Source organism: Diabrotica undecimpunctata, chromosome 2 (assembly GCF_040954645.1).
Source record: "Diabrotica undecimpunctata isolate CICGRU chromosome 2, icDiaUnde3, whole genome shotgun sequence".
Taxonomy (NCBI): Eukaryota; Metazoa; Arthropoda; class Insecta; order Coleoptera; family Chrysomelidae; genus Diabrotica; species Diabrotica undecimpunctata.
In genome coordinates this window covers 61,596,427-61,622,589 of record NC_092804.1, presented here as the reverse complement: position 1 = coordinate 61,622,589, position 26,163 = coordinate 61,596,427, and the positions used below count along the sequence as shown (strand labels likewise).

General features: G+C 31.9%; 2 protein-coding genes and 1 non-coding gene across 5 annotated transcripts in view; 1 reads left to right on the top strand and 2 right to left on the bottom strand.

Annotated features, from left to right (window-relative positions):
* Nucleotides 1–26,163, bottom strand: part of ckn (CRK like proto-oncogene, adaptor protein) — a 474,381-nt gene that overhangs the window by 343,440 nt on the left and 104,778 nt on the right. The gene's annotated exons all lie outside the window — the stretch shown is intronic.
* TRNAK-CUU (transfer RNA lysine (anticodon CUU)) lies at nt 373–445 on the bottom strand. The gene has a single exon. It is a non-coding gene; the product is annotated as a tRNA-Lys (tRNA).
* LOC140434627 (uncharacterized) lies at nt 5,328–8,961 on the top strand. Its single transcript, XM_072523023.1, has 5 exons — nt 5,328–5,974; nt 6,032–6,460; nt 6,932–7,168; nt 7,235–7,553; nt 7,614–8,961. Exons 1-5 carry the CDS (start codon nt 5,581–5,583, stop codon nt 8,482–8,484), a joined length of 2,250 nt encoding a protein of 749 aa, XP_072379124.1. The 5' UTR covers nt 5,328–5,580; the 3' UTR covers nt 8,485–8,961.

Below are 26,163 nucleotides of genomic sequence, written 5' to 3'. Positions count from 1 at the left end.
TAACGAAGTAACCAAAAACAAAATTAGTTTAATTTATTAATGTTTTGTATTGTGAGAACGATTTCCGTAGTGGAAACAGAAATTGTGGCTTATTTGAAATAAAACTACATTTTCTTTTGTTTATACAATAAATATAATTAGTTAATATCTTGGTTTATTTGTCCCAGCCAAACTCATTTTTCAGATTTTCTTTTAAGATAAGACGTTCTCAAACCTTAGAGACTGAGATTGAGGAAGTCTAACAATTGGCTCCCAATTGTTGAAAGTTGTGAGATTTATTGTTATACATTGGCTCCCAACTTTCAGATGTAATTATATTGTTCGATAACCTTTCGTGTATCCATCATTTCTCATTCGATAGTTACACATTGGTGCCCAACGTGGGGCCCGAACCCATGACCCTGAGAGTAAGAGTCTCATGCTCTATTGATTGAGCTAGCCGGGCAAGAATGGGTATTTTTGTCTTTTATATATTTCCTTCTTATTGAATGTTTGGTTTATTGCATAATATATGCTTTTGGCTTTTTTGCCTACCTCTATCATTTATTTCTCTTTCTTCACAATGCCTCTAAAGTACCAAATTTGTCAATATCTAAAGTATGTCAAGCTAAAAGTAAGTAATATGGTATTTAGAAGATATGAAAGATTGAACGACATTAGGTAAGAATGATTTTTATAGTGATTATCACCGTTTTGTGAACAGCGTTTAGAAATCATATTGTTTTATTTTGTGTTATATTTGTATTTTACAAAACATAATTAAGTTGCGCTGCCAAATACAGATTGAAAAGTAAGTAATCAGAAATGTAAATGAATATAAAAAGAGAATATACTGAATTAACATATAACGGAATATCAAATTCACTCAGTTATTCCCCACCCCTAGGTCATAATCCCATTGGTTTAAACACTATCGATCTTTGGAGCTTTTCTCAATTGATATTCACCCCTTTATTAATTCATGTAATAGATGTTTTCGTCTTTAAAACAACGTGGAAAATACGATGACTAAGTAAAAATGACTTTTCGTAATTGCATTTGCATTTCATATCATACGTAAGAGTTAGCATAATAATATTAATAAGAAAGTTTTTGTGGGTCACAATTGACATGTTAATATTTTCCCATTTCAAAAAAGAAAAATTTACTTAAATGTATTTTAAACTATTTATTGTAATAACATTGGCAGGAATATATGTATCCTGTTTTATATTGTTTTCAACAATGTTACTCAAGTAATGACAACATAAATCGTTAATTTTCTTTATATGTAGTTAAAACGATGTTCTTTGCATACCACAATAAATTTATAGACAAACTAGATAAAGTCCTTTTGTTGTTGACTAAAAGTACGGCATTTCGCTACGGTTTAATAAAATTGATGATCATTAGTATAATATATTGCCATAATAATTTTTCTAATCGACAACAAATCCACTGCTATCTTAGTAATGATACAAAACGAAGATATTGTACTTATACATATATCAAATAAATTTGTGCAAATAAAAGATTACAATCTAAACAGTTTCTCATGTAAAACAAGCGGCGGAATTAATTTTCATGTAATGTAGTCGAAATTTCTACTTAATATTTAGTGTACATTATAAAATTAAATTATATGCTTTATTCAGTTTGCAGGTAATTGTTCTTGTGTGCATTGATAATTGCACACTATGAATTAAACATTACACATTCATTAAAATTACTTCTCGAAGAAATTTGGTAGCAACTGACTATAAGAAAAAATTGAATACAACATTAACATCATGACATGATGTTAATGTATTTCTACTCTTTTCTCTCAGTAGCGAGTATTCTTTTCTGTCTTCGTTGCCATGATTTCCCTGCTTGATTTGCGCATATTAAGACTAAAGTGAAATTGAGACATCTGTACTAATTATATTTTCATTTTTTCAAGATTCTTTTTTTAATAATAATAATAATAATAATAACGGATTTATTACGGCTGCTGTCGCCGCTTCTCCGCCCCCAATTTCCATCTTTTTCTGTCATATGCAATTGCCTCTTCTAAGTCTCTTGCCGCCATTGCTTTATCAATATCGTTGCGCCAACTTCTCCGTGGTCGTCCTCTCTTTCTTCATTCAGGAGGGATCCATTCCACTACTCTGGCATTCTTTGAACATGTCCGAACCAGATTAATATTCTTTTAAAGATTAAAGATTCTTTTTTTAATTTTTTAATATTAAAGCTTTTATGATGATTTTCTTCGCATTTTTATGTCTTGGAACTAACGCTTGATAAGTCTTCTGTACTTTTAACTTGTCAAATACCGGCATGTTATCGCGATTTCAAATTACTTGCCTATTATCGAATATGCGCAAATATCTACAAATTTTTAACTCATCACACAGGCAGAGTGGGCGACCATTTTCCGACCGTAGTGTCACCTGACAAAGGCTCTGCTACCTACTCCGATGAATTTAATGGAAACAAGTTATCAATTGGATTGTTTTCTGTCCTTTGCGGAGCACACTAGTTCGCTCCCAAGGTCAAAAAATCCTCTTAATTACATACTAGTTCGCTCCGAAAACCATAACCTAGTTCGCTCCCGTGGTCAAGCGGATTCAGTATTTATCTATTAAGTTCTAGGAAAATTAACACCAGGAAAATAGGTACTGCGGCTTTTGTATTTTATATTAGAAATTATATCAAATATTGGTAGTTACATATTTATATAAATACAGTGATAAGCGTGAAAACATATGAAGTAAGATAAAAGAGATAAAATTAGTAGAGATGAGAAATTTAGCGATAAAAACCTATAAATTTACATTCTATTCACGGTTTTCCACCTTTAGACGTATCAGAGGATGTCAACTAAAACTGTCACTGTCACAGCGGTAGTTTCCAAACTCTTACGTCTAAAGGTGGGAAACAATAAACGAAATGTAATTTTATGGGTTCAATCAGTAAATTTCCCATCTCCACTAGTTTCATTTCTATTTATCTCACAACTTAATATGTTTTCCATCTTTTGCGTTATTTTGCCGGTTATTAGCGCGCTCATTACTGTTATGTATTTTGAAAAATGTTAGTGATTGATTTAGAAATTATATTAGAAATTTTGAATTGTTTTTAAAAATTACTGAAATAATTTTTGGGCCTATTCTAAAATATAGATATAATAAGAAAGCAATACAAGTGTAAAAACTAACATAATATGGGATATTCTCTACCATTACAAAATTAAACAAATATAAATTAAAACGAGGCATTTATTTCGCTAGAAATCTAAATGAAATACATTTGACAAAATCAAATCTACTAATTTTATTTTGCTTTAATTCCGCTATTTTGTGATCAACAAATTTTTGACGCTCTAGAAGTACTTTTCGGTACACTTTTTTTTTGGTGTCACACAACTTCGTATTTTATAAGTGTCAATTTGAATATCTTTTAAAACTTCTGAATATTGAAATATATTAAGGTGCGGATTGTAAAATAACGAATTAAATTTAGAATGGAAACTTTCACAGGCATTGGTTGTACGCTCAAGTGATGAACTGTTTTCCGCCCACATCTCAGGAGGGAAGTCTGCCTCTTCAGAAATATAGTTGTCCACCAAGTAGTCAGCAAATTGTTGTACGGCTTGGTGTTGTGCTGGTAATATTTCACTAAAGTCTAAAGCAAAACACTCACCTACTTCTAATGGATCTAGGAAAGGTAGACCTTATTCAAATATCTCTTCTAAGAAATATATGGACGGAGCGAATTTACCTATGCCCCTTTTCTGTGGGGTATTAAAATATGACTAGTATACACCCGTCCTTTGCACTACCCGTTAACATGTTCAAAAGGAATCTTCCAAAAGATTTCTGTTGCAGATGAATAAGTCAGTCATTAACATTTAAAACAATAGTATTTTTTTCATGGATTGAAATTTACATGTTTATACTGTGCGATTTGTCATATGATTTTGTCATAAGCGTTGTCATGCGGCCCGTCATAGCTCGTCACAGGAGAATAGGATTTTACCTATTCCGCATGATAAGACCTTATGATTTTCGGTAATAATACTGGTAACACTAACATATTTAAATATCGCGCCTTATTCTTGTGTCAATTCAGTGAAATTGCCTTTCCCAGGGACAGCATCCTTTATTTATTTATTTAATTTTTGTTTGTTACTTTGATATTGAGCATATTGTCTTATCTGTGCTATCGTGTGCTACTGTTTTAGCGTTCTCAGTCATAGTTTTAGTTTAGTTTCTTTATTAATTAGTTTTAATTTAGTATAATATAATATAAACACTAAATTTGATATATCCCGCCATTATAATAGTTTATAAATCTAATAGTTGTTACCTATTCTGTGTCTAATATCTATATAACCATAATCAAAAAGAAAAATCGACATAACCTTATTGTCACTCATATTATAAGTCACAATTTATCATTCAGTGTAAACATGATTTTTTAAAACATCCTAGAAACGAGGAATTATTAGCAATCTCATATGATATTGTCATATGATATATTATGTAGTGTAAAGTCGACTTAACTTTAGCTGGAGCAAATTGAAAAGTTGGCATTTTAACACATGAACTGCTAAATTGTTACTTGTAAACTGACAATATTTCCCACGTTGCTACCTATTCTTATCACAAATTTAGTATGTAATCCATTTTAGTTTGAAAACAAGTTATCTTAATGACAATCTTAATGATATTAAAAAATCGGTAAGATAGTTTCGAAACAAATTCAGATTTCTGCTTTAATCTGGAGCCTTCTAAAAATTTCAAGACATGACCAGACGATGATAAAGATGTTAAAGAAGACATGGGGAATCTAAAATTTGCATTCCACGACATGTCTATTCATCTAGGCAGAAATCCTAACGAATTTGTTTCTCGTACTCATACAGAGTAGATCCGAAGAAAATGAAAAAGACAGAAAAGATTTTATTTCACGTTCAAAGCGTCTATGTATCTATTGATACGTATTTCGCTTTAATAAAGCTCATCAGAATAGTTATTCATAGCCGTTCTTAACGTGAAAAATAAAATTCTCTGTCTTATTAGAAGTAACAATAACATGACTTCGTTATGGACGCAATAGCGACATCTGATAGAAAAATCGGTAAGATAGTTTCGAAACAAATTCAGATTTCTGCTTTAATCTGGAGCCTTCTAAAAATTTCAAGACATGACCAGACGATGATAAAGATGTTAAAGAAGACATGGGGAATCTAAAATTTGCATTCCACGACATGTCTATTCATCTAGGCAGAAATCCTAACGAATTTGTTTCTCGTACTCATACAGACTACACTATAATATACAGCCTAAGTTTGGCGTGATTGGTCACAGCATAAGAGCTGTGGATTGGTCAGCATCTTCATCGGATTTTGAATTTTTCAGGTTATGTATCTCTCTGTTTGGCGCTTAAACATCTGTGATTAGGCGGTTTTATACCAATTTGCCAATAAGCAACCACACAGAACATTTCAATTTAAATTTTTCTCATTTATTTTTAAAAATCTGTTAAATTGTTTTAAAAATCTGTTCGTTAGAACACCATATTTAATTACCTAAGACTTTGTTTTAGCAAGCAATTATGGATTCTGTCTATCCATCCACTTCAACAAGCTGTGAAATTAACTCAGGAGCCTGCCATCTTTGCAGCAAAATATTTAAAAATGTGGAATTACGAAATCGTCATATCAAAGGAATACATAACATAGATATGTCGATTAAGAAAATTAATCACATTATTTGTCCCTTATGTGAACAAGAAACTAATTTCAAAAGCCATGAGAACTTACGAAAACATCTTAAAGGGAACCACCAGGTGAGTATTGAATTAATAACTTTTGAATTTTCTAGTTTACAAGAATATGAGACATGGAAAGACATGCAGAAATTTGAGACAAGTTATACAATGAATAGAATTGTTAATAGAAATGAACAGAAGACATTATACTATGAGTGTAACAGAAGTAACACTAAAGGTAGGTACAATACTTTGTTACTTGTAATATTTAAAACTTATACTAATCTATATTTAGGATATAAGCCCAACTATAAAATTAGAACAGAGAAATCTGGTGGATCAATTAAAATTAAAGGAGTGTGTCCCTCCAGGCTGATTTGCAAACTGAGAGATCAAGGACAAGTTTCAGTCAGTTATTGGAAAACACATGCTGGACATAAAGAGGAATTAAGAACCATGCATCTGGCAAAAGCAGAAGAAAAAATGATTGTAGAGAAGTTAATATCTGGGGTGCCATCCAGCAGAATTTTAGAAGATTCAAGAAAATTGGAAACACCAAAACTAGAAAGACTTGCCCTATTAACAAGTAAAGACCTCTCAAATTTGTCCAGGAAGTATAATACATATAAGAAACGAGATCAAAATGATATGGTAGCAACGGCTTTAAAGGTTCAGGAATGGAATGCTAACAACAAGAATTATGCTTTCTTATTCAAGAAGGAAGGTAAAGACCTATCATTTTTTTATGCCTACTACAATTATAATTAATCCTATTCCAATTTGACTTGTGTGAATTGTTATCACTTGACTCATGTAACAAACCTTACTCTTAGCAGAATCAACAATATACATTTTTAAATAATATATCTCGTAAGATTGTAGTCATTGGTTTTTTACATTAAAACTAATTTTGTAATGGAGGTGCTGATTTATTGGGCAAACTTACTAGTTTTTTATTTTACTAGACAACCATTTTTGGGTCTTAGTCTGTTAAAGAATACTTCTCCATTCTGATCTATTTCACACTTTGCTCTTCCAGTTTTTGATAAATATGATATGTTAAATAAGAAGTCAACACAAAAAAAAAAATAGGACTAATGATTACCTGTTAAAAAATACAATAAAATTTCAGTCTCTTACCATTAATTTATTATCTTTAATTATCTCTAAACTATAAATTTTTTATTTTTATTAGGAGAACAACATGATGTACTTAAAAAAGAAGATTTTGCCTTAGGATTCATGAACTCTGTTATGGAAGATAAATTAAGAGAATTCCATAGCATAATTTGTATGGATGGTACACATGGCACGAACAAGAGGGGAATGGATTTAACAGTGGTGCTTATTAAAGATGACAGGAATACAGGATTTCCAGTTGCATTCTTACTGTCAAACCGATTGGACCAAGTAGTTCAAGAAGTTTTTTTAGGTATGTATTATATGAGTAGTGACAATTTATGACTGGTAAGTAAAAATAATTTTTAAAAACTTTTAGGTGCTCTCAAGAATAGAATGCAAACTGGAATTCATGCAGAACATTTTATGAGTGATGACGATAAAAAATATTATAATGCATGGGTGAAGATTATGGGCAACCAACCAAAGAGGCTTTTATGTACATGGCACGTTGTGAAAAATTGGAACATTCAAGGGAAGAAGAAAATAAAAGATCCAATTTTGAAGAAACAGATGAAAACTGAGATGAAAAGAATTATTAATGAAACGGATGAAGATAGATTTATGGAGTTATGCAATAGATATATAATCAAATTACAAGAGGCAAATGAGATAGATTTTTTTAATTATCTGGCACGGTAAATAAGTATATGAAATCATACATTTTAAGTCATCCTTAAGTCTATTTTTTTTTGTAGGAATTACTTTCAGAATGAAGAGAGAATCAAAATGTGGGCTCATTGTTACAGAAAAAATTCAGGAATCAATACAAACATGGCGATAGAATCTTTCAACGACCTATTGAAGACCAACCACCTTAGGAGAAGTGCTGGGGTAACAATTGAAAAGTTATTGGACACAATAGATGATCTAGTTGACATTAAAATGTGGAAGAGGATTATAGACATCGAAAGACCAAATGCGAACAATTATCAAGATAGGGTTATAGCAAAAGCACACAAAATGGCAGAAACGATGAAAAACAAAGTGGAGGTTAAGAAAAATGAGAAGGTATATGGTCAATTTCAGGTAAAGTCATTTAGAGATCCTAATAAATTATATAATGTAAATATAAGGCAAGTATGTGAAAATGAATGTAAGACATTGTATTGTAGAGTATGTAAAATTTGTATTCATCGCTATCAGTGTGAGTGTGCTGAATATGTGGTGAGGAATATCTTGTGTAAGCATGTGCACTTGGTAAGAATGCACGAGGAGCGAGAGGGAACTAACTCTGTTTTAGATGATGCTGCAAGGTGTTTGGCAGTAACTTCAATTATCAAATCAAGGCATCAGGAGGAAATTAATGAGTTTGTCAGAGGGAAGGTAGAACAGACAAATGTCATCCAGGAAAAAACCAAACGAAGTCTTCAAATAGAAAACTTGGTAAATTTAATGGAAGACTTAGATGATGAAAGTTTTGCAAGATTACATGACAAAATTGTGAGGGACATTCAAGGAACAAAGCGCAAAGTGAAGAAAGAATTTCAGGAAACCCCTAAGGATATTACAAAGAAGCGAAAAATGGAAAAGCAGGAATATTTTCCTTCCAATAAAAAAAGAAACTGATTAAAAATTAAATTTGAACCATTCTTGTAGCTCACTTTATAGGCTTATTTACCTATTGCAAATTGCCTTTTGCATTAATTAGTCTTAGATGTCATAACTAACGACCTTCTTTTACAGATTCTTAGTTCTAAGACTAATTAACACTTTATTTTCAGATTCTTAGTATTAAGATATCTAACCCCTTTCTTTGCAGATTCTTAGTTATAATACTAATCAACTTTTATTGCAGATTCTTACTTGTAATAAACATTTTATTGTATTTTAATAAAGGTATTTTTCCCGCTAGCTAGGGTTCATATATAACCTTTATGTCCACGGACCGTGATCCCTATATGCTCCGGTCCAACATAGCTATGGATAGTGCGACTGGACCACCTTCCCTCATTCCCGAGGGTCAAATCCAGCGACAATTAGTAATATATGTAGTAAAATTTCATAAAATATATGTATAAATGCTTAGTTTAGGCCTGAATTTTAAAGCTATGTTAAGTAATGATGTTATAATGATGTTATATTTGTATGCTTTTATATTAGAATTGCATTTTTAAATCGGGATGTACTGGGCCCTAGGCGAGGTTTAGAGGGGTTTTCCTTCGCCATTGCATCAATAACGGCCCTCCCTCCTTTGATTTCCCAGATTTTTAATAAAGAATAAAGACATTTTAAACATAACTGTTTAGTGTTTTATTTGGTTTGCAATAGTTATTTCCAGTAAACCTCTGCTTCATTTTGTTAACAATGACAATTTTTCATAGTACTCGATTCACAATATATATCTTTTTATTATCCTACATTTGTGGTGAAATCTAATATAATTCAGTGTTCTAAAAAAATGAAAATGGATAAATGTCAATTTGGATTTATGCAAGGAGGCAGGTCTACATCAGTAATTTTTATTATAAAACAGCTAATTTAACAATTTAGAGTGAAAGAGATAGACTTGCGAATAGTATTATTAATCTTGAGAAAGCACATGATGAAGTTATCAGAAACCTACTGTGGCAGAGATTTAGTAGGAAAGGAGTGCCAGCTGAATGTGTGAGTGGAGTATGAGCAAGTAACAACTATAATAGTGTTAGAACTACTATATATAGTTAGAATAACTATTATAGTGTTAGAACTATACAATTGTAGGTGAAACTGGCCAATTTTGTGTGAAAATAGGGCTTCATCCGGGTTTCGCCCATATTTATTCTCATTTGTGCTGGATTAGATAACAACTGAACCTGCTTGGTATAGAGTAGCGGAGACAAGTCCTTAATGAAAAATGATTAAAATTAAGTTGGATACAAACAAAATATTTAGAATATTCTTTTAAATATGATATTTCAATTCCAGATAGAGTAGTTGGCTTGAATAGACAAGAACTCAAAAAAGATGATAATTTTCGGCTTTTAGGATCGGTATTACCGTTTTATTTATCATACTTCAATTAAAGATAAAGGAAAGAGGCAAATTGAATGATGTGTGATAAAAAAGGTACGAAGAAAACTAAAAGGTAATTGTATAGGACTGCTTTTAGACCAGCTATGATGTATGGTACTGAATGTAGGGCAGTAAAAAAGGGGATGAACAGAAATTGCATGTTTTTGAAAAACCATAATCTCAGAGAAAAAGCGGAGAGGTACTTAGTCCCTGGAAGAGAACAGAAAAGTTTACAGGAAAATAATTAGAGAAGCCGATCCCACATAGAGAAAGCTAACGAGAATAATAATGTTAATGAATGTTCTAGAAATAAAAATAATAAGAAGAACCTCTAAATCTTAATAAAAAAATTACCTAATCAAAAAAAATTAAAACAATATCTATATATCTAATAAAAAAGCATCACTAGCATATCAAAATAAAAAAACACAAGTCAGAAATTAATTTTACCTACATAATCTCAAAAGAAAAAATAATTACATTTCTAATAAAACTATAATAGCCAGCTTAATCCTAAAATGTGAATATCATCCGCTTTGTACCAATACCACAGTAGATTGCTACTCTGCTAATAAATTTTTTAGCGATATACTGTGTCACAATACCTCAATTGTCATTTTAAAAAACATGAAACCCGCCAATTTTTAAATTGGGACCCACCCACCAACCAATCACGCCAAACCTAGGCTGTATATTATAGTGTAGTCTTACTCAGACAGAGTAGATCCGAAGAAAATGAAAAAGACAGAAAAGATTTTATTTCACGTTCAAAGCGTCTATGTATCTATTGATACGTATTTCGCTTTAATAAAGCTCATCAGAATAGTTATTCATAGCCGTTCTTAACGTGAAAAATAAAATTCTCTGTCTTATTAGAAGTAACAATAACATGACTTCGTTATGGACGCAATAGCGACATCTGATAGAAAAATCGGTAAGATAGTTTCGAAACAAATTCAGATTTCTGCTTTAATCTGGAGCCTTCTAAAAATTTCAAGACATGACCAGACGATGATAAAGATGTTAAAGAAGACATGGGGAATCTAAAATTTGCATTCCACGACATGTCTATTCATCTAGGCAGAAATCCTAACGAATTTGTTTCTCGTACTCATACAGAGTAGATCCGAAGAAAATGAAAAAGACAGAAAAGATTTTATTTCACGTTCAAAGCGTCTATGTATCTATTGATACGTATTTCGCTTTAATAAAGCTCATCAGAATAGTTATTCATAGCCGTTCTTAACGTGAAAAATAAAATTCTCTGTCTTATTAGAAGTAACAATAACATGACTTCGTTATGGACGCAATAGCGACATCTGATAGAAAAATCGGTAAGATAGTTTCGAAACAAATTCAGATTTCTGCTTTAATCTGGAGCCTTCTAAAAATTTCAAGACATGACCAGACGATGATAAAGATGTTAAAGAAGACATGGGGAATCTAAAATTTGCATTCCACGACATGTCTATTCATCTAGGCAGAAATCCTAACGAATTTGTTTCTCGTACTCATACAGAGTAGATCCGAAGAAAATGAAAAAGACAGAAAAGATTTTATTTCACGTTCAAAGCGTCTATGTATCTATTGATACGTATTTCGCTTTAATAAAGCTCATCAGAATAGTTATTCATAGCCGTTCTTAACGTGAAAAATAAAATTCTCTGTCTTATTAGAAGTAACAATAACATGACTTCGTTATGGACGCAATAGCGACATCTGATAGAAAAATCGGTAAGATAGTTTCGAAACAAATTCAGATTTCTGCTTTAATCTGGAGCCTTCTAAAAATTTCAAGACATGACCAGACGATGATAAAGATGTTAAAGTTGTTAAAGATGTTAAAATCTTCTTTAACATCTTTATCATCGTCTGGTCATGTCTTGAAATTTTTAGAAGGCTCCAGATTAAAGCAGAAATCTGAATTTGTTTCGAAACTATCTTACCGATTTTTCTATCAGATGTCGCTATTGCGTCCATAACGAAGTCATGTTATTGTTACTTCTAATAAGACAGAGAATTTTATTTTTCACGTTAAGAACGGCTATGAATAACTATTCTGATGAGCTTTATTAAAGCGAAATACGTATCAATAGATACATAGACGCTTTGAACGTGAAATAAAATCTTTTCTGTCTTTTTCATTTTCTTCGGATCTACTCTGTATGAGTACGAGAAACAAATTCGTTAGGATTTCTGCCTAGATGAATAGACATGTCGTGGAATGCAAATTTTAGATTCCCCATGTCTTCTTTAACATCTTTATCATCGTCTGGTCATGTCTTGAAATTTTTAGAAGGCTCCAGATTAAAGCAGAAATCTGAATTTGTTTCGAAACTATCTTACCGATTTTTCTATCAGATGTCGCTATTGCGTCCATAACGAAGTCATGTTATTGTTACTTCTAATAAGACAGAGAATTTTATTTTTCACGTTAAGAACGGCTATGAATAACTATTCTGATGAGCTTTATTAAAGCGAAATACGTATCAATAGATACATAGACGCTTTGAACGTGAAATAAAATCTTTTCTGTCTTTTTCATTTTCTTCGGATCTACTCTGTATGAGTACGAGAAACAAATTCGTTAGGATTTCTGCCTAGATGAATAGACATGTCGTGGAATGCAAATTTTAGATTCCCCATGTCTTCTTTAACATCTTTATCATCGTCTGGTCATGTCTTGAAATTTTTAGAAGGCTCCAGATTAAAGCAGAAATCTGAATTTGTTTCGAAACTATCTTACCGATTTTTCTATCAGATGTCGCTATTGCGTCCATAACGAAGTCATGTTATTGTTACTTCTAATAAGACAGAGAATTTTATTTTTCACGTTAAGAACGGCTATGAATAACTATTCTGATGAGCTTTATTAAAGCGAAATACGTATCAATAGATACATAGACGCTTTGAACGTGAAATAAAATCTTTTCTGTCTTTTTCATTTTCTTCGGATCTACTCTGTATGAGTACGAGAAACAAATTCGTTAGGATTTCTGCCTAGATGAATAGACATGTCGTGGAATGCAAATTTTAGATTCCCCATGTCTTCTTTAACATCTTTATCATCGTCTGGTCATGTCTTGAAATTTTTAGAAGGCTCCAGATTAAAGCAGAAATCTGAATTTGTTTCGAAACTATCTTACCGATTTTTCTATCAGATGTCGCTATTGCGTCCATAACGAAGTCATGTTATTGTTACTTCTAATAAGACAGAGAATTTTATTTTTCACGTTAAGAACGGCTATGAATAACTATTCTGATGAGCTTTATTAAAGCGAAATACGTATCAATAGATACATAGACGCTTTGAACGTGAAATAAAATCTTTTCTGTCTTTTTCATTTTCTTCGGATCTACTCTGTATGAGTACGAGAAACAAATTCGTTAGGATTTCTGCCTAGATGAATAGACATGTCGTGGAATGCAAATTTTAGATTCCCCATGTCTTCTTTAACATCTTTATCATCGTCTGGTCATGTCTTGAAATTTTTAGAAGGCTCCAGATTAAAGCAGAAATCTGAATTTGTTTCGAAACTATCTTACCGATTTTTCTATCAGATGTCGCTATTGCGTCCATAACGAAGTCATGTTATTGTTACTTCTAATAAGACAGAGAATTTTATTTTTCACGTTAAGAACGGCTATGAATAACTATTCTGATGAGCTTTATTAAAGCGAAATACGTATCAATAGATACATAGACGCTTTGAACGTGAAATAAAATCTTTTCTGTCTTTTTCATTTTCTTCGGATCTACTCTGTATGAGTACGAGAAACAAATTCGTTAGGATTTCTGCCTAGATGAATAGACATGTCGTGGAATGCAAATTTTAGATTCCCCATGTCTTCTTTAACATCTTTATCATCGTCTGGTCATGTCTTGAAATTTTTAGAAGGCTCCAGATTAAAGCAGAAATCTGAATTTGTTTCGAAACTATCTTACCGATTTTTCTATCAGATGTCGCTATTGCGTCCATAACGAAGTCATGTTATTGTTACTTCTAATAAGACAGAGAATTTTATTTTTCACGTTAAGAACGGCTATGAATAACTATTCTGATGAGCTTTATTAAAGCGAAATACGTATCAATAGATACATAGACGCTTTGAACGTGAAATAAAATCTTTTCTGTCTTTTTCATTTTCTTAATGATATTCCTTAAAATCCAGGTAATTATCTATAGAGGGACAAAGTCAGAAATCAGATAAAGTATTTTTTCCTTATTATAATAGGTTTTAAACCAAAAATGGATTATTATTTATAATTTATAATTAAGTAATTAGTAAAATGAGCCCAGACAAAAAGTTTCAAATAAAAAAATATGAGGTTTACAATTTTTTTTATTTATTTAGCTTTACGTCTCTCGACAGCGTAGGTTACACACAGGTACAATTTTATTAGATTACAGTACAAGAATATACAGTTATTTGATAAAGAAATACATTAAATATTGGTGCAATTATTAATTATCAAATTCTAAACTAAGTTTCTTCTTCTAAATTTCCTGGTAAAGCCTGGTTTCATAGAGAAAATTAATAAGGTTTTGGAATTGATCTGGCGAGCTGAGAATATTTTGTAGGTTTCGACTAAGAAGATTCTTTTTTTCTGTTGTTGTTGAAATAGGGACAATCTACGATAATATGTTTAACAGATAGAATATTACCATATTGTGTACATGTAGGTGGATCATGGGAAGTCATTAAACGAGTTAGTCTTGTATGGCCGATTCTAAGTCGGCGAATTAAGATTTTGTTTTTTCCTGTCATGCAAGGAAACTCTTTAACGGTGGGATTGATATCACGAAGCTTGGAAGGGAGTTTATTACAGTGATCTTGCCAAGACATTTGGATGATATTTACATTGAATTGAATACATTAGTGTTAAGAGTAATTTGTTATGTTATTGAGGTGTTTGAAGTATATTTAACTAAACGATGTACAACTTCATTCCGTACGACTATACTTTACAATAGTTTACAAACTTGACGACCACCCTTATCTACTGGTTAACGATTTATATTTTTGTAATGAGCTGCCAATTGCAACAATCTCGACATCTAGACTATAACACAGTCGCCACTGAATGAATTGCAAATTTCCAATCGGAAATATTTATAAATTCAAACTCAGATGCCGGTATAGTGTGTGAGAGCATTTTTCCACAGTAGCAATACCATACAAAGATCGAAATATTGTATACAGCTGTCATTATGAAGCTTTAATAAGTAAAATTCTCCGACGAGAGCCTTATCGTTCATATTTATTTAACCCAAATCAAAGATATCATCGTGAGAATTTGGTAAAAATAGATTACAGATCATACAGATGATACATATATATATATATATATATATATATATATATATATATATATATATATATATATATATATATATATATATATATATATATATATATGTATACGGTGCAAATTCGATATTTCCTAAACGAAAAGCCTTTTTTTAAATGTAACACCCTGTATTTTAGGATATTTTTAGATCGATAAAAATGAGCTGATTTTAAAAAAGTATAATACTTGGGTCTAATGGATATAATTTGAAAGATATGCGTTTAGAAAATAAATTATTTATTATTAATTGCAAAAAAGTAGCCTACTTCTAGTTTTTGGTAAACTGTAATTATTTTTAGTAACGTTCAATAAAAATTAAGTAGTACAATAATTGTATTAATTCGTGAATGTTCTGTATTATTGCTTAGAATTAATTTTAAGTAGAAATGAATTTGAGTGTAAAGCAAAGAATTGAAATACTCATGATGATTGGGTATGGAGACAAATCGCGAACTCAGATGGAAGTGTGTAATTTATTTAATGATAAATATCCAGAAATACCCATCATGCAGTCAACAGTAAGTAAGATTGAAAAAAAATTTCGAGAAACTGGTATGGTTGAAAATGCACGCAAACCAGGTCGTCCCTCTGTAAATTATGTTACCACATTAGATGTCTAGTTGCTTTTGAAGAAGATGCGCACACTTCTGTTCGTAAGATTAGTGATTAGTGATCTCGATGTTTGCAAAACAACGGTACACAAAGTACATAAAAGTAAGTAAAGTAAGTAAAATGCACAGTTGTACAGGAATTAAACTAGGATGATCCAGGTAAAAAAATACAATTTTGCGAAAGAATGATGGATAACAGCCACCGAAACCCTCTCTTGGTTTAAAATATTATTTTTTCTGATGAGGCTACATTCAAATTAAATGGCGAGGTAAACCGTCAGAATTGTAGATACTGTGCAAAAGAAAACTCAAACTGGATGCGGAAACATCATACACAATACCCGCAAAAGGTAAACGTATAGGCTGGCATTGTAAGAAATAAAATCATTGGACCCTACTATTTCGAAGGTAATTTAAACGAGCCAGCATACCTTCAGTTTTTAAGTGGGTATCTCGTACCTACTTTAGTTAATTTATTCGCCAGTACAATTAATCTTGGAGGTTTTGATAAAAGTTTATGGTTTCAACAGGATGGTGCGCCTCCGCATTATGCTTTAGATGTTCGAAGGTACCTAAACGAAATTTTTCCGAACAGGTGGATTGGAAGACGTGGACATATTGAATGGCCAGCGAGGTCGCCAGACCTCAATCTTTTGGATTATTTTATGTGGGGTCATTTAAAGAATGTTGTTTATAAAACGAAACCTGCAAATATTGGAGACTTAAAAACAAGAATTCGTAAAGAAATAAACAAATTTTCTCAAGAAAGCATAAACAAGGTTCTACAAGAATTTCACAACGTTTGGGTTACTGTCAAATACAACAAGGGCTACAATTCGAACATTTAACATTAAGTCATGTATTAATTACTGGATTACTTTCAAGTTATTTATTATTATTTATTAATATTATAAATCAATAAAAATTAATTTTTTAAGCGCATATCTTTCAAATTATATCCGTTAGACCCCCAGTATTATACTTTTTTGGAATCGTGCAATCGACGTGTTTTAGATTTTTTTAAAAAGGCTTTTCATTTAGGAAATATCGAATTTATTCCATATTTTAAGGACACACTGTATAAACATTTATAATAGGGTCATATAGACATTATTGCCATCTTTTTTATTCCCATATTGATATTTCAATATTTACAAAAGATTAAAATCTCAATATAGGGCGCTTATGGCATTAGAATTCCTATTGGAATAGTTCGTTAACATCTCGAGGGAATAATTTAGCAGCACGTGTTCCAGAGCGATGTTCCGCCTTGACCGTAGACTAGGTTAGAGTTTGTTTAAGTTCCGCAAGAAGACATGTAAATTGGTTAGGAGCACTTTGAGAATAAGGTTTCTTTATGAATTAATCCAAATTTTGTATCTATAATTCCGAAAACGTGTTCTATACCGACGCCTGAATGGCTAATAAATCAATTGCCACATTTTCATAACACATTATATGCTACGTGTATTTATATGTGATTGATATGAACAAATACAATTATTTTAGATGCTCAAAATGTCCTCCAACTACCACCTGACAAGAGCCTAGCGTATTTTGGAACTCACTTCACATTTCAAGTTGTATATGGTTGTACTGCAAGGCATTCTACTCTGATTCATTCCTTCAGTTCTTCTAAATTATCCGGTTTAATATAGCCCTACAGAAAAAAGTCTAAGGGCGTTAGATCAGGTAATCTTGCTGGGCATTTTATCGGTCACCTTCGCCCGATTCACCGATTAGGAATTAAATAATTTAATTATTGGCCCACTTGTATTGCACAATGCGGTAGAACTCCGTTTTGTTAAATTATCATCGAAGGAATAGGGGCCTAAAATTCTATCTATAACAATTCCTGATTAAACATTTACTTTTTGGGGATACTTAGTATGGTGTTGTTTCATCCAGTGAATATTTTTCCAGTTAATACCGACAATGTTGTCTGTTAACTTTGTCATGAAGACAAAATGTAGCTTCATATGAAAATATATTTTGTACCAAAGTATATATGAAAGTAGGTATCTTATTTTGAAAATAAAATGATTGCACTTTTCTGTGAATTGTTTTTTTACAATATCGTTTATTTACTGTTCCAGTCGTCAGAGATTGATCTCTAAAAATGAGATAAACAAACTGAATTTCGGCTGAGGATGTCAATTTTGGAACCCCAAAAAATATGCAAAAAAGTTTGCCATCCATATACAATTTTTTAAATAAAATTTGTATTAACCCGATCTACGGTAAAAGTTCGATATCTTTTGATCAGAGTGTTCTATCGACAAAAATCAAAATGCGTTTTAAAGGTGAAGAATGCAAATTGCGTATGCATTTTTTGCACTTTGCCGCAAATGAAGTCAGTTTCTCTAAAGATTTTAAATAAACATTGAGCGATTTTTTACGATTCTGAAGAGATCAATAAAATTTATCACTTTCATGTCGCTGTGGAATTTCCATTGCCAGAGCCTAATTTTTAAAATCTAGAACATGCAATTTCGATTTTGAGTTTTGGCAACAAGTATGAGGCATTTGAAATACGCCTAAGAAACACTGAACTTTCACATTACAAACGATGGAGATGGGATTTTTTTCCTGGTGACGTTTTCGGTGCTTCTGTAACACTCCCTTGCTTTTGCTGTTTAAAAATTCTAGAAATGGTTGCTTCTCTATATCCGGTCATCGTTGAACACGAACAGTCGATACTCGTGGGATGTTCGTGTATAAGAGCGTCATGTAGATTTAACACTAGTCTTCAAATGCACTGATAAATAACCCTTTAATTTCAGGGGAGTCAAATTAGATATTTTGCCATTTTACTGCATGAATTCACTTAATATTGCATTTTGTTGTTATTAGTACAAAACTGTCAATTTTGCACTTTACGTTTAAACGTATAAATAGACAAAAATGTAAATCTTAACTGAAATAATTCGAAACTGTATGTCAATTAAAAATTTTAATGCTTTCTAAGAAACTTGGCGCTTCTTAACGATAACATTGTTTACCTGAACAGATTATGTAGGTACCCACATTATTTGTCTATAAAAACTACTGCCAATTTTGAGATAGGAACAATTCAAGAGTAATTTTGCAATTCTGATTTTTTGTTATTCATTTGTTTCTGACATTATAACTTATATTTTAAGTTTAATTCTGTATAACTAATATTTAAGGTCTGTCCGTATTTTTCAGACAACTGAAGCTATTTTCTTGTGGGATTTTAAAGCAATTATTACTATTTTAATGGGAATAAGCCACAATTAACGTTTAAATAAGTTTATTACGTTTCAATTTCCACTTCGGAAATTGTTTTCAAAATACAAACATAAGAAATTAAACCAATTTTGTTTTCAGACAACATTTATTACTGTTAAAACATATGTTTATATCAGTTGAAAGATACCCCATGCTAGCTGTAACACATAATCCGTCACCCAATGCAGAATTAGAATGTAGAATTCCACATTTCATTATTTCAAATACATTCTTAGTCTTACTATAAGACTGTGGATATAGGTCCTTTTCCAGTAGCGCCATTAGAGTCTGTAGCTAAATTAAGTTGGGTATTAAAACCAAGGTGATATAATAACAGGCTTGAAACCGTTCTAAACAAACTCGAAAGTAAAACTACAATAATTGAAAGATGAAACTTAAATTTTGCGAAAAAACAGAACATATTTTGGAGTGTGTCTTGTCAGGATATTTCTAGAACCGTCCTACTACAAATCTAGTACAAAAAGCCAAAAGTACCTGGTCTTTAGAAAGTTAAATACTCTGTTCAATTGTTACGTAGTCGCCGAATCGATTGGCACCGAAATTGCCGGCGCCGAATTTCCTCAGAATAGTAAACTCCTTTCACAAAACTAAACAGATTTTAAAAAGATTTTAACGGAAGAGTTGGGTGGAGGCATGACTAATAACTTCCTAATAAACTAATTATTTGCAAATAAACTAGATAAAGATCACGCCTCTATACCAATCTAAAATTTCCATTTGCGAGGAAATATCTAAAACCAGTAATGAGGAGAAAATCGAATTTCTAATAATAAATTAGAAACCGTTAGTAATAGCCACGGTGTAATTTTGAAAAGGTCTTAAATTATTTTTGTCCTGTTATTAAAATCATTAAAGTAGTTCGTTACACGTGAGATACTTATAATTAGAAGACTACTATTGATTTAATCTAAATGTCCATATTAGAGAAATGTACACAGTTAAATATATATAAACGAGTACTATGATACCATCTTTAATACCAGTAATTGGACATTGCAAGCACTGCATTAGAAATCATCATCTAGCCTCAAAAACTATTAAAAGTAATAGATACATTTTTACTCATTAAAAGTAATACTTAAATGTTTTATGTAAAATTTAGAGTATAAACCCCACAGTCTAGAAACAAACACAACGCCAGAAAAGGCAGAAATAGCAAATAAGAGAAAAGCAAAATGAAAGGAAATATCTTGTTAGTCAATGAAAGAAATCTTCAAGTAAATAAACGAAGAGCAGAAAGAAAGTAAGAACACAACAAAATCTCGTCTGTCGTTTTCTTGCCGTTTTTAATTTTAAAACGGTTGAGCTTGCGCAGTAAAGTGTTGTATTCTTGTAAGAAAAAATGACAAATTTTAAATGGTTTGATGCAATGTTCTTACGACTTTGTCGATATTGACTTAAGAATTGTTTTCAAACAAATCAAATCATTGCGACACATATCAGTGAAAATATTACCTTACCTTTAATAACTATCTAAGCCATATATATTTTTATCTTCTTTGTTGTTCCTTTTAATTATTGCACTGAGGAAGCGTTCATGTAACCATTATTACCAGTGGTAACAGTTAAAAATCTTGCAAATAAATATTTTATGACTACTGTGAAATTATTCCATTTATATTTTTTACCAATAGAAAAATGTGTTCAGTAATAGTAATTCAGTAAATAGCCAAATCATCATCATTCAATCTTCGCTTATCCACTGCTGGACATAGATCTCCCTCATAATTTTCCATCTATTTCGATCTTGTGCCTCTTGCATCCAATTCCTATGACAACGTTTTAGATCGTCAGTCCAACGTGTTGGTGGACGACCTCTGCTTCGGTAGGCATCATCTCTTGGTCTCCATTCCAGTATCTGCTTTGTCCATCTATTATCTGTCATTCGAGCCACGTGACCTGCCCAGTTCTATTTCAGTGTTGCTACTCTCTCTACTGCATCAGCCACTCCTGTTCTTTGTCGTAGCTGGCGATTTGGGATCTTGTCTCGTAGTGAAACGCCCAACATAGCACGCTCCATCGCCCTTTGACACACACGGATCTCTTGAACTGTTCTCCTTGTCATGGTCAACGTTTCCGCACCGTAAGTTAACACTGGCAAAACACACTAATTAAACGTTTTTCTTTTAAGGCATATTGGTATATCAGACGATTTGAAAATATGGTTCAGCTTGCCGAAGGCTACCCAAGTCAGTCTTATACGACGGAGAAGCTCAACGGTTTGGTTATCTTTTCCTATGCGAATCTCATGACCTAGGTATTTATAGGCCATTACCTGTTCTATGGATCTTGTTCCTACGCATATATCTTCGCTGACTACAAGATTTGTCATTATCTGCGTTTTAGATATATTTATTTTCAATCCCCTTCTAGCGAGGAAAGGTAGAGCTGATTTAAAAGTTCTTGGGCCTCATCTATCCTATCAGCTATTAGTACAATATCATCTGCAAACCTTGGATGGCTAAGCTTTTCTCCGTTTATGTTTATGCCCTTGACGATCACCCACTCTAACACTGGCTGTTGCGTTTTGGTATATGTGTTTAATTATATTTATATACCGATAGTCAATTCCAAATATAGGATAGAAATATATATAATAGCCAAATAGACGCACGTAAATGGTACAGTGAAAATTCTTGGTTATGTGGTTACAAGAAAAATAGACTATATAGTTGACCATGTCTTCTATTTTCTACAGAAAAGAATGGGTGGAACAGCGACGGAGTCCACGATTTAAATAGTTTTAGAGTTTTAAAAAGGAGACATAAAGTTTCTCCGTTACATGTAAGATGTGTAGCCAATTTGATTCAGTTTGGCAAAACAAGAATCGAAAGTTCTCTTAACCAAGCTTTTAAAAGCAAATATTGCTAAACATAATGAAATTGTTAAAATAAATAGATATATCGTTAGCACAACATATGCCGTATGTTTTTGGCCAAACAGGAATTAGCATTTCGGGGTCATTTTGAGGGCGACAGCAATTACAGAGAATTGTTAACATTAATTGCCAAAACAGATCAAAAATTTTGCAAACATCTTTTTTCGGGAGTTATATTAGATGAAAGCATTGATATTTCAAACTAGTTCAAAGTTTGCCCCGACTGTTTTGTCCCGAAAAGATTTTTGAAATTTGTTAATGTTAGTGAAGACGGGACGGGGTTAGCGGGACCGTCATCGTAAATTTTGTTAAGTGTATTAAATGAGTTTCAATGTGGAAATAACCTAATTGCACAGACTTGCAATGGTGCGGCTGTAGTGAGTGGGAAATACAACGGCCTACAAAAACTGGTTAAAGATAAGTATTAAGATGCAATTTTTGTTCATTGTTATGCGCATAGACCCAATTTGCTTTTACAGCAATTAGTGGGACATATTAGAGTGTAAAATTGTTTTTAACCGTTATCAGTGCTTGTTGCATTTTTTTAATCGCCCAAAAGAGCTGCGGCTTTGAATAAATTAGTACAAAAACGTTTACCCAAAGTAGCAGCAACAAGGTAGACTTATGCTGGTAGACTCGTTGAGGCTGTTTCTTGTATTCGTCCAGAGTTTCTCGAACTATTTAAAGAAATGCATACTGACACAGCAACAGTGATGGAGAGACACGAATTTGTTCGAAAGGTTTTTACATTACATTGTAAGAATTTGATTTTAATTTCTTTTAAGTTTATTTGAGGTTTTTCTACAAAAATCAGAAGTTTTGTTTAATATTTTACAAAAAAAAGGTATGACATTAGATTCTTCACGAGAAAGGTTAATGAATTTCTCGAATTTTTTCAATTAGAGCGGAATAATTTTGAAAGTCATGGCGGGTCTATGGCCAAAACAAGATTTTGTAAATGATGATGTCCCCAAACCCAATAAGAGGCAACGAATTACATACCAATATTAACGTTGGTATATAACGTTGGTATATATTAAGAGACATCTTATCGACGACTTTTTTTTGATCTTTTTTGAAATTTTTACACTATGATTATTGAACTTAAAAATAGGTTTTCTTATTTAAAGCATCTGCACCATATGATTTTGACAATTTTAAAATTTATGCAAACAAATTCCCAGATAACGCCTTTTATCAACTTGTAAAGTTATATGGAAAAAAATTGACACAGTAAAGTTAAAAACAGATTTGACAGTTCGTTATAATGATCCAGATTATATTCAAAAAAATGTACAAAATTTGTATCAATATTTAAGTAAAGCTTTATAATGCATTTCTGGAAGCTTTTAAATTGGTAAACTTATTTTTAACTATTTCGGCTACAAGTGCATCCGCTGAAAGAAGTTTTTCAGCAATGAAGTCGATTAAAACTTGCCAAAGAAATAAAATCAATAAGAACTTATATTTGAGAGGTTCAAAATAATTTTTTTAAATAAGATTTCTTACATCTAGTTTTGGTAACACTACTTTTAGTCCAGTCGTCAGAAACTGTCCCTAAAAATCATACGAACAAGCTGAATTAATAGAATATTAATTTTGGGACCGCAAAAAAGTTTACCACTTTTACCCGTGGGCTTCCCCCTAAAACCCCCTTGCAGGGAGATAAAAACGTAAAAAAATCGATTTACCAAGAATCTGTACACCATAGAAAAAAATGTTTCAAATAAAAAATGTAGCTGAGATAATTTTAAACAGTAATGTTTATAAGCATTTTTTGTGTAGCATGAACCGTTCTCTTAATAACAACGCTTGAAGCGACCGTCGATTTTGCATGTCAGTTACGCGCGCGAAATCAATGTTCAATAAATTTTGTATCAACAGGACGGTAAAAATTAAATAAAAGGACGGTTTTTAAAGGAAAGAGTGCAGCTTTCATATGCAGTTTTTGTATTTTGCCGAGAAAAAACTTACTTTTTATAAAGGTGTTAAATAAATTAACGTGGCGCGATTTTTGCCATTTTTTACGATTTTCGTGAGATCAATAAAATTGATCACTTTCATTGACCAGTTTTAGTAAAATTTCCATTTTTAGAGATCAATCTTTAAAATCTATGACATGAAATTTAAATTTTGAGTTGTGGTAACAAATATGAGGCATTTGAAATATGAATAAAAAACGCAGAATTTAATGTTTTACATTACAAATAATCACACGTCACGGGAAATGCATTTAAGAAGACTGTTTTGGGTGTAGTTTATTGCAGAAGTTTTGTTCTTTTGAAAAACGTACAAGTGTAATTGAAAAAAAAGTTTTAAATGTTTTAGATCGTTTTTTGTGTGAAAGTTTAAATACAGCGTTTTTTAAGCATATTTCAAATGACTCACATTTATTGCCAAAACTCAAAACTAAAATTTGAATCAATTTGAACACTTGAATCAAAAGATATCAAATTTTTACCGTCGAGCTGATATAAATTTAAATGAACATTGATTTCACGCGCGTAACTGACATGCCAAATCGACGGTCGCTTCAAGCGTTGTCTCTAAGAGAATGGTTCTCACCAACATTTTTTATTTAGAACATTTTTTTTACGGTTTACAGATCCTTGGTAAATCGATTTTTTGCGTTTTCAGCCCCTGTGAGCGGGGTTTTAGGGGGGAGCCCGGGGTATAAAGTGGTAAACGTTTTTGCATCTTTTTTGGGGCCCTAAAATTAATATTCTCGGCAAAATTCAGCTTGTTCGTATGGTTTTTAGAGGTTCAGTGGCATTTTCGTCTTTACGACTGGAATATTTATGGAGGCATATATATGTAAAAAACACAGAAGTTAAAACACTTCACACTTGTATTGTGGTATAAAAAACATAGTTAAAACTTTATAAAAAGTGTCGTCAAAATTTAAGTACTAGCATAACGTTTTCGATCTGAACAGATCATCCTCAGTCATCAGATCAAGCCAACTACGGGGTTTTTCCCATTAATTGGGGTATTTCAATGCTCAGAATGAATCAACAAAGCATGAATAGAATGGAACATGAGGAAAGCATATACGCAATTACATATACTGTAAGACAAATAGATAAACAGAAACAACAGTTCATATAGGTACGTTTAACTAAATAATTATAAAAAAAATAGAAATTAAAAAATACCGAGCAGCGTTAACACATTGTATACGGTACGATGAGTTTAACGTCGATTCCAAACAAGTGTAGAAGAAATTACTACATGGTGGCTTGCCATTTCCTTCCGTGTGTCGGCCTTGGCAATACATTTTGGTTTTTTCTGTATAATGCGAATCAAATCCACATAATTCAGCATAACAGGCAAAAATCCTCCTCACTGATCTAACGAGGCCGTAATTTACACTTATGTGCCATATTTCTGGAGAACTAGTGCCAAAAGAACAAGCAATTGTATCTGTTAAAGGAGAGGTAGCTATATTTTATTGTTTTGTTGTGCAAGTAAGTATGTAATTTTATTGTAATATTATTTCTAATAGTATATTTAAATTGAAGATACAATATAACTCTACAACCTTTGAAATGTTCATGCATACGGCTTCACTAAATTATTTACAAAGTATACAATTCAAACCTTTCTAATACTCAAACGAACAGAAAAATATATTCAGTGAGTGAATTGATTTGACTACCCGTTACGGAGACTTAACGAAATGATGGATTATGCTGTCTGAACAAAAATACAAGAAATATACCACCAATTAATCCTATTTTCCGACTTAACAGTTGTACACTATTTATTCAGACTTGGGGTTCAACAAAAATTACAAAAAGAGAAGATGAATGTGTTGTCGCGACATTGATTAAATCAACTCGACAATTGGCTGCTAAATATTAAGGAGTAATTGACAGTTTATTTACACTGTTTATTTTCGAGGGAGACAGAAATTTAATTACATGTGGTAGTTGACTGTATTACTAATTATTAGTAAGTTATAACGGACATAAATGGAAAGATTTAATAGGAAATACTACAAAAATTAATAAATCATTTGAATACAGTATGGAAATTACTGTTTTAATGGGAATAAGCCACAATTAAAGTTTAAAATAAGTTTAATGACGTTTCAATTTCCACTTCGGAAATCGTTCTCAAAATAGAATCATTAATAA

Excerpts from the sequence above, each read along its gene's own strand:
- LOC140434627 (XM_072523023.1), top strand. The coding sequence starts at position 5,581 with ATGGATTCTGTCTATCCATCCACTTCAACAAGCTGTGAAATTAACTCA. Across the intron at positions 5,975-6,031 it reads TAACAGAAGTAACACTAAAG|GATATAAGCCCAACTATAAA; the intron begins GTAGGTACAATA and ends ATCTATATTTAG. Across the intron at positions 6,461-6,931 it reads TTTCTTATTCAAGAAGGAAG|GAGAACAACATGATGTACTT; the intron begins GTAAAGACCTAT and ends TATTTTTATTAG.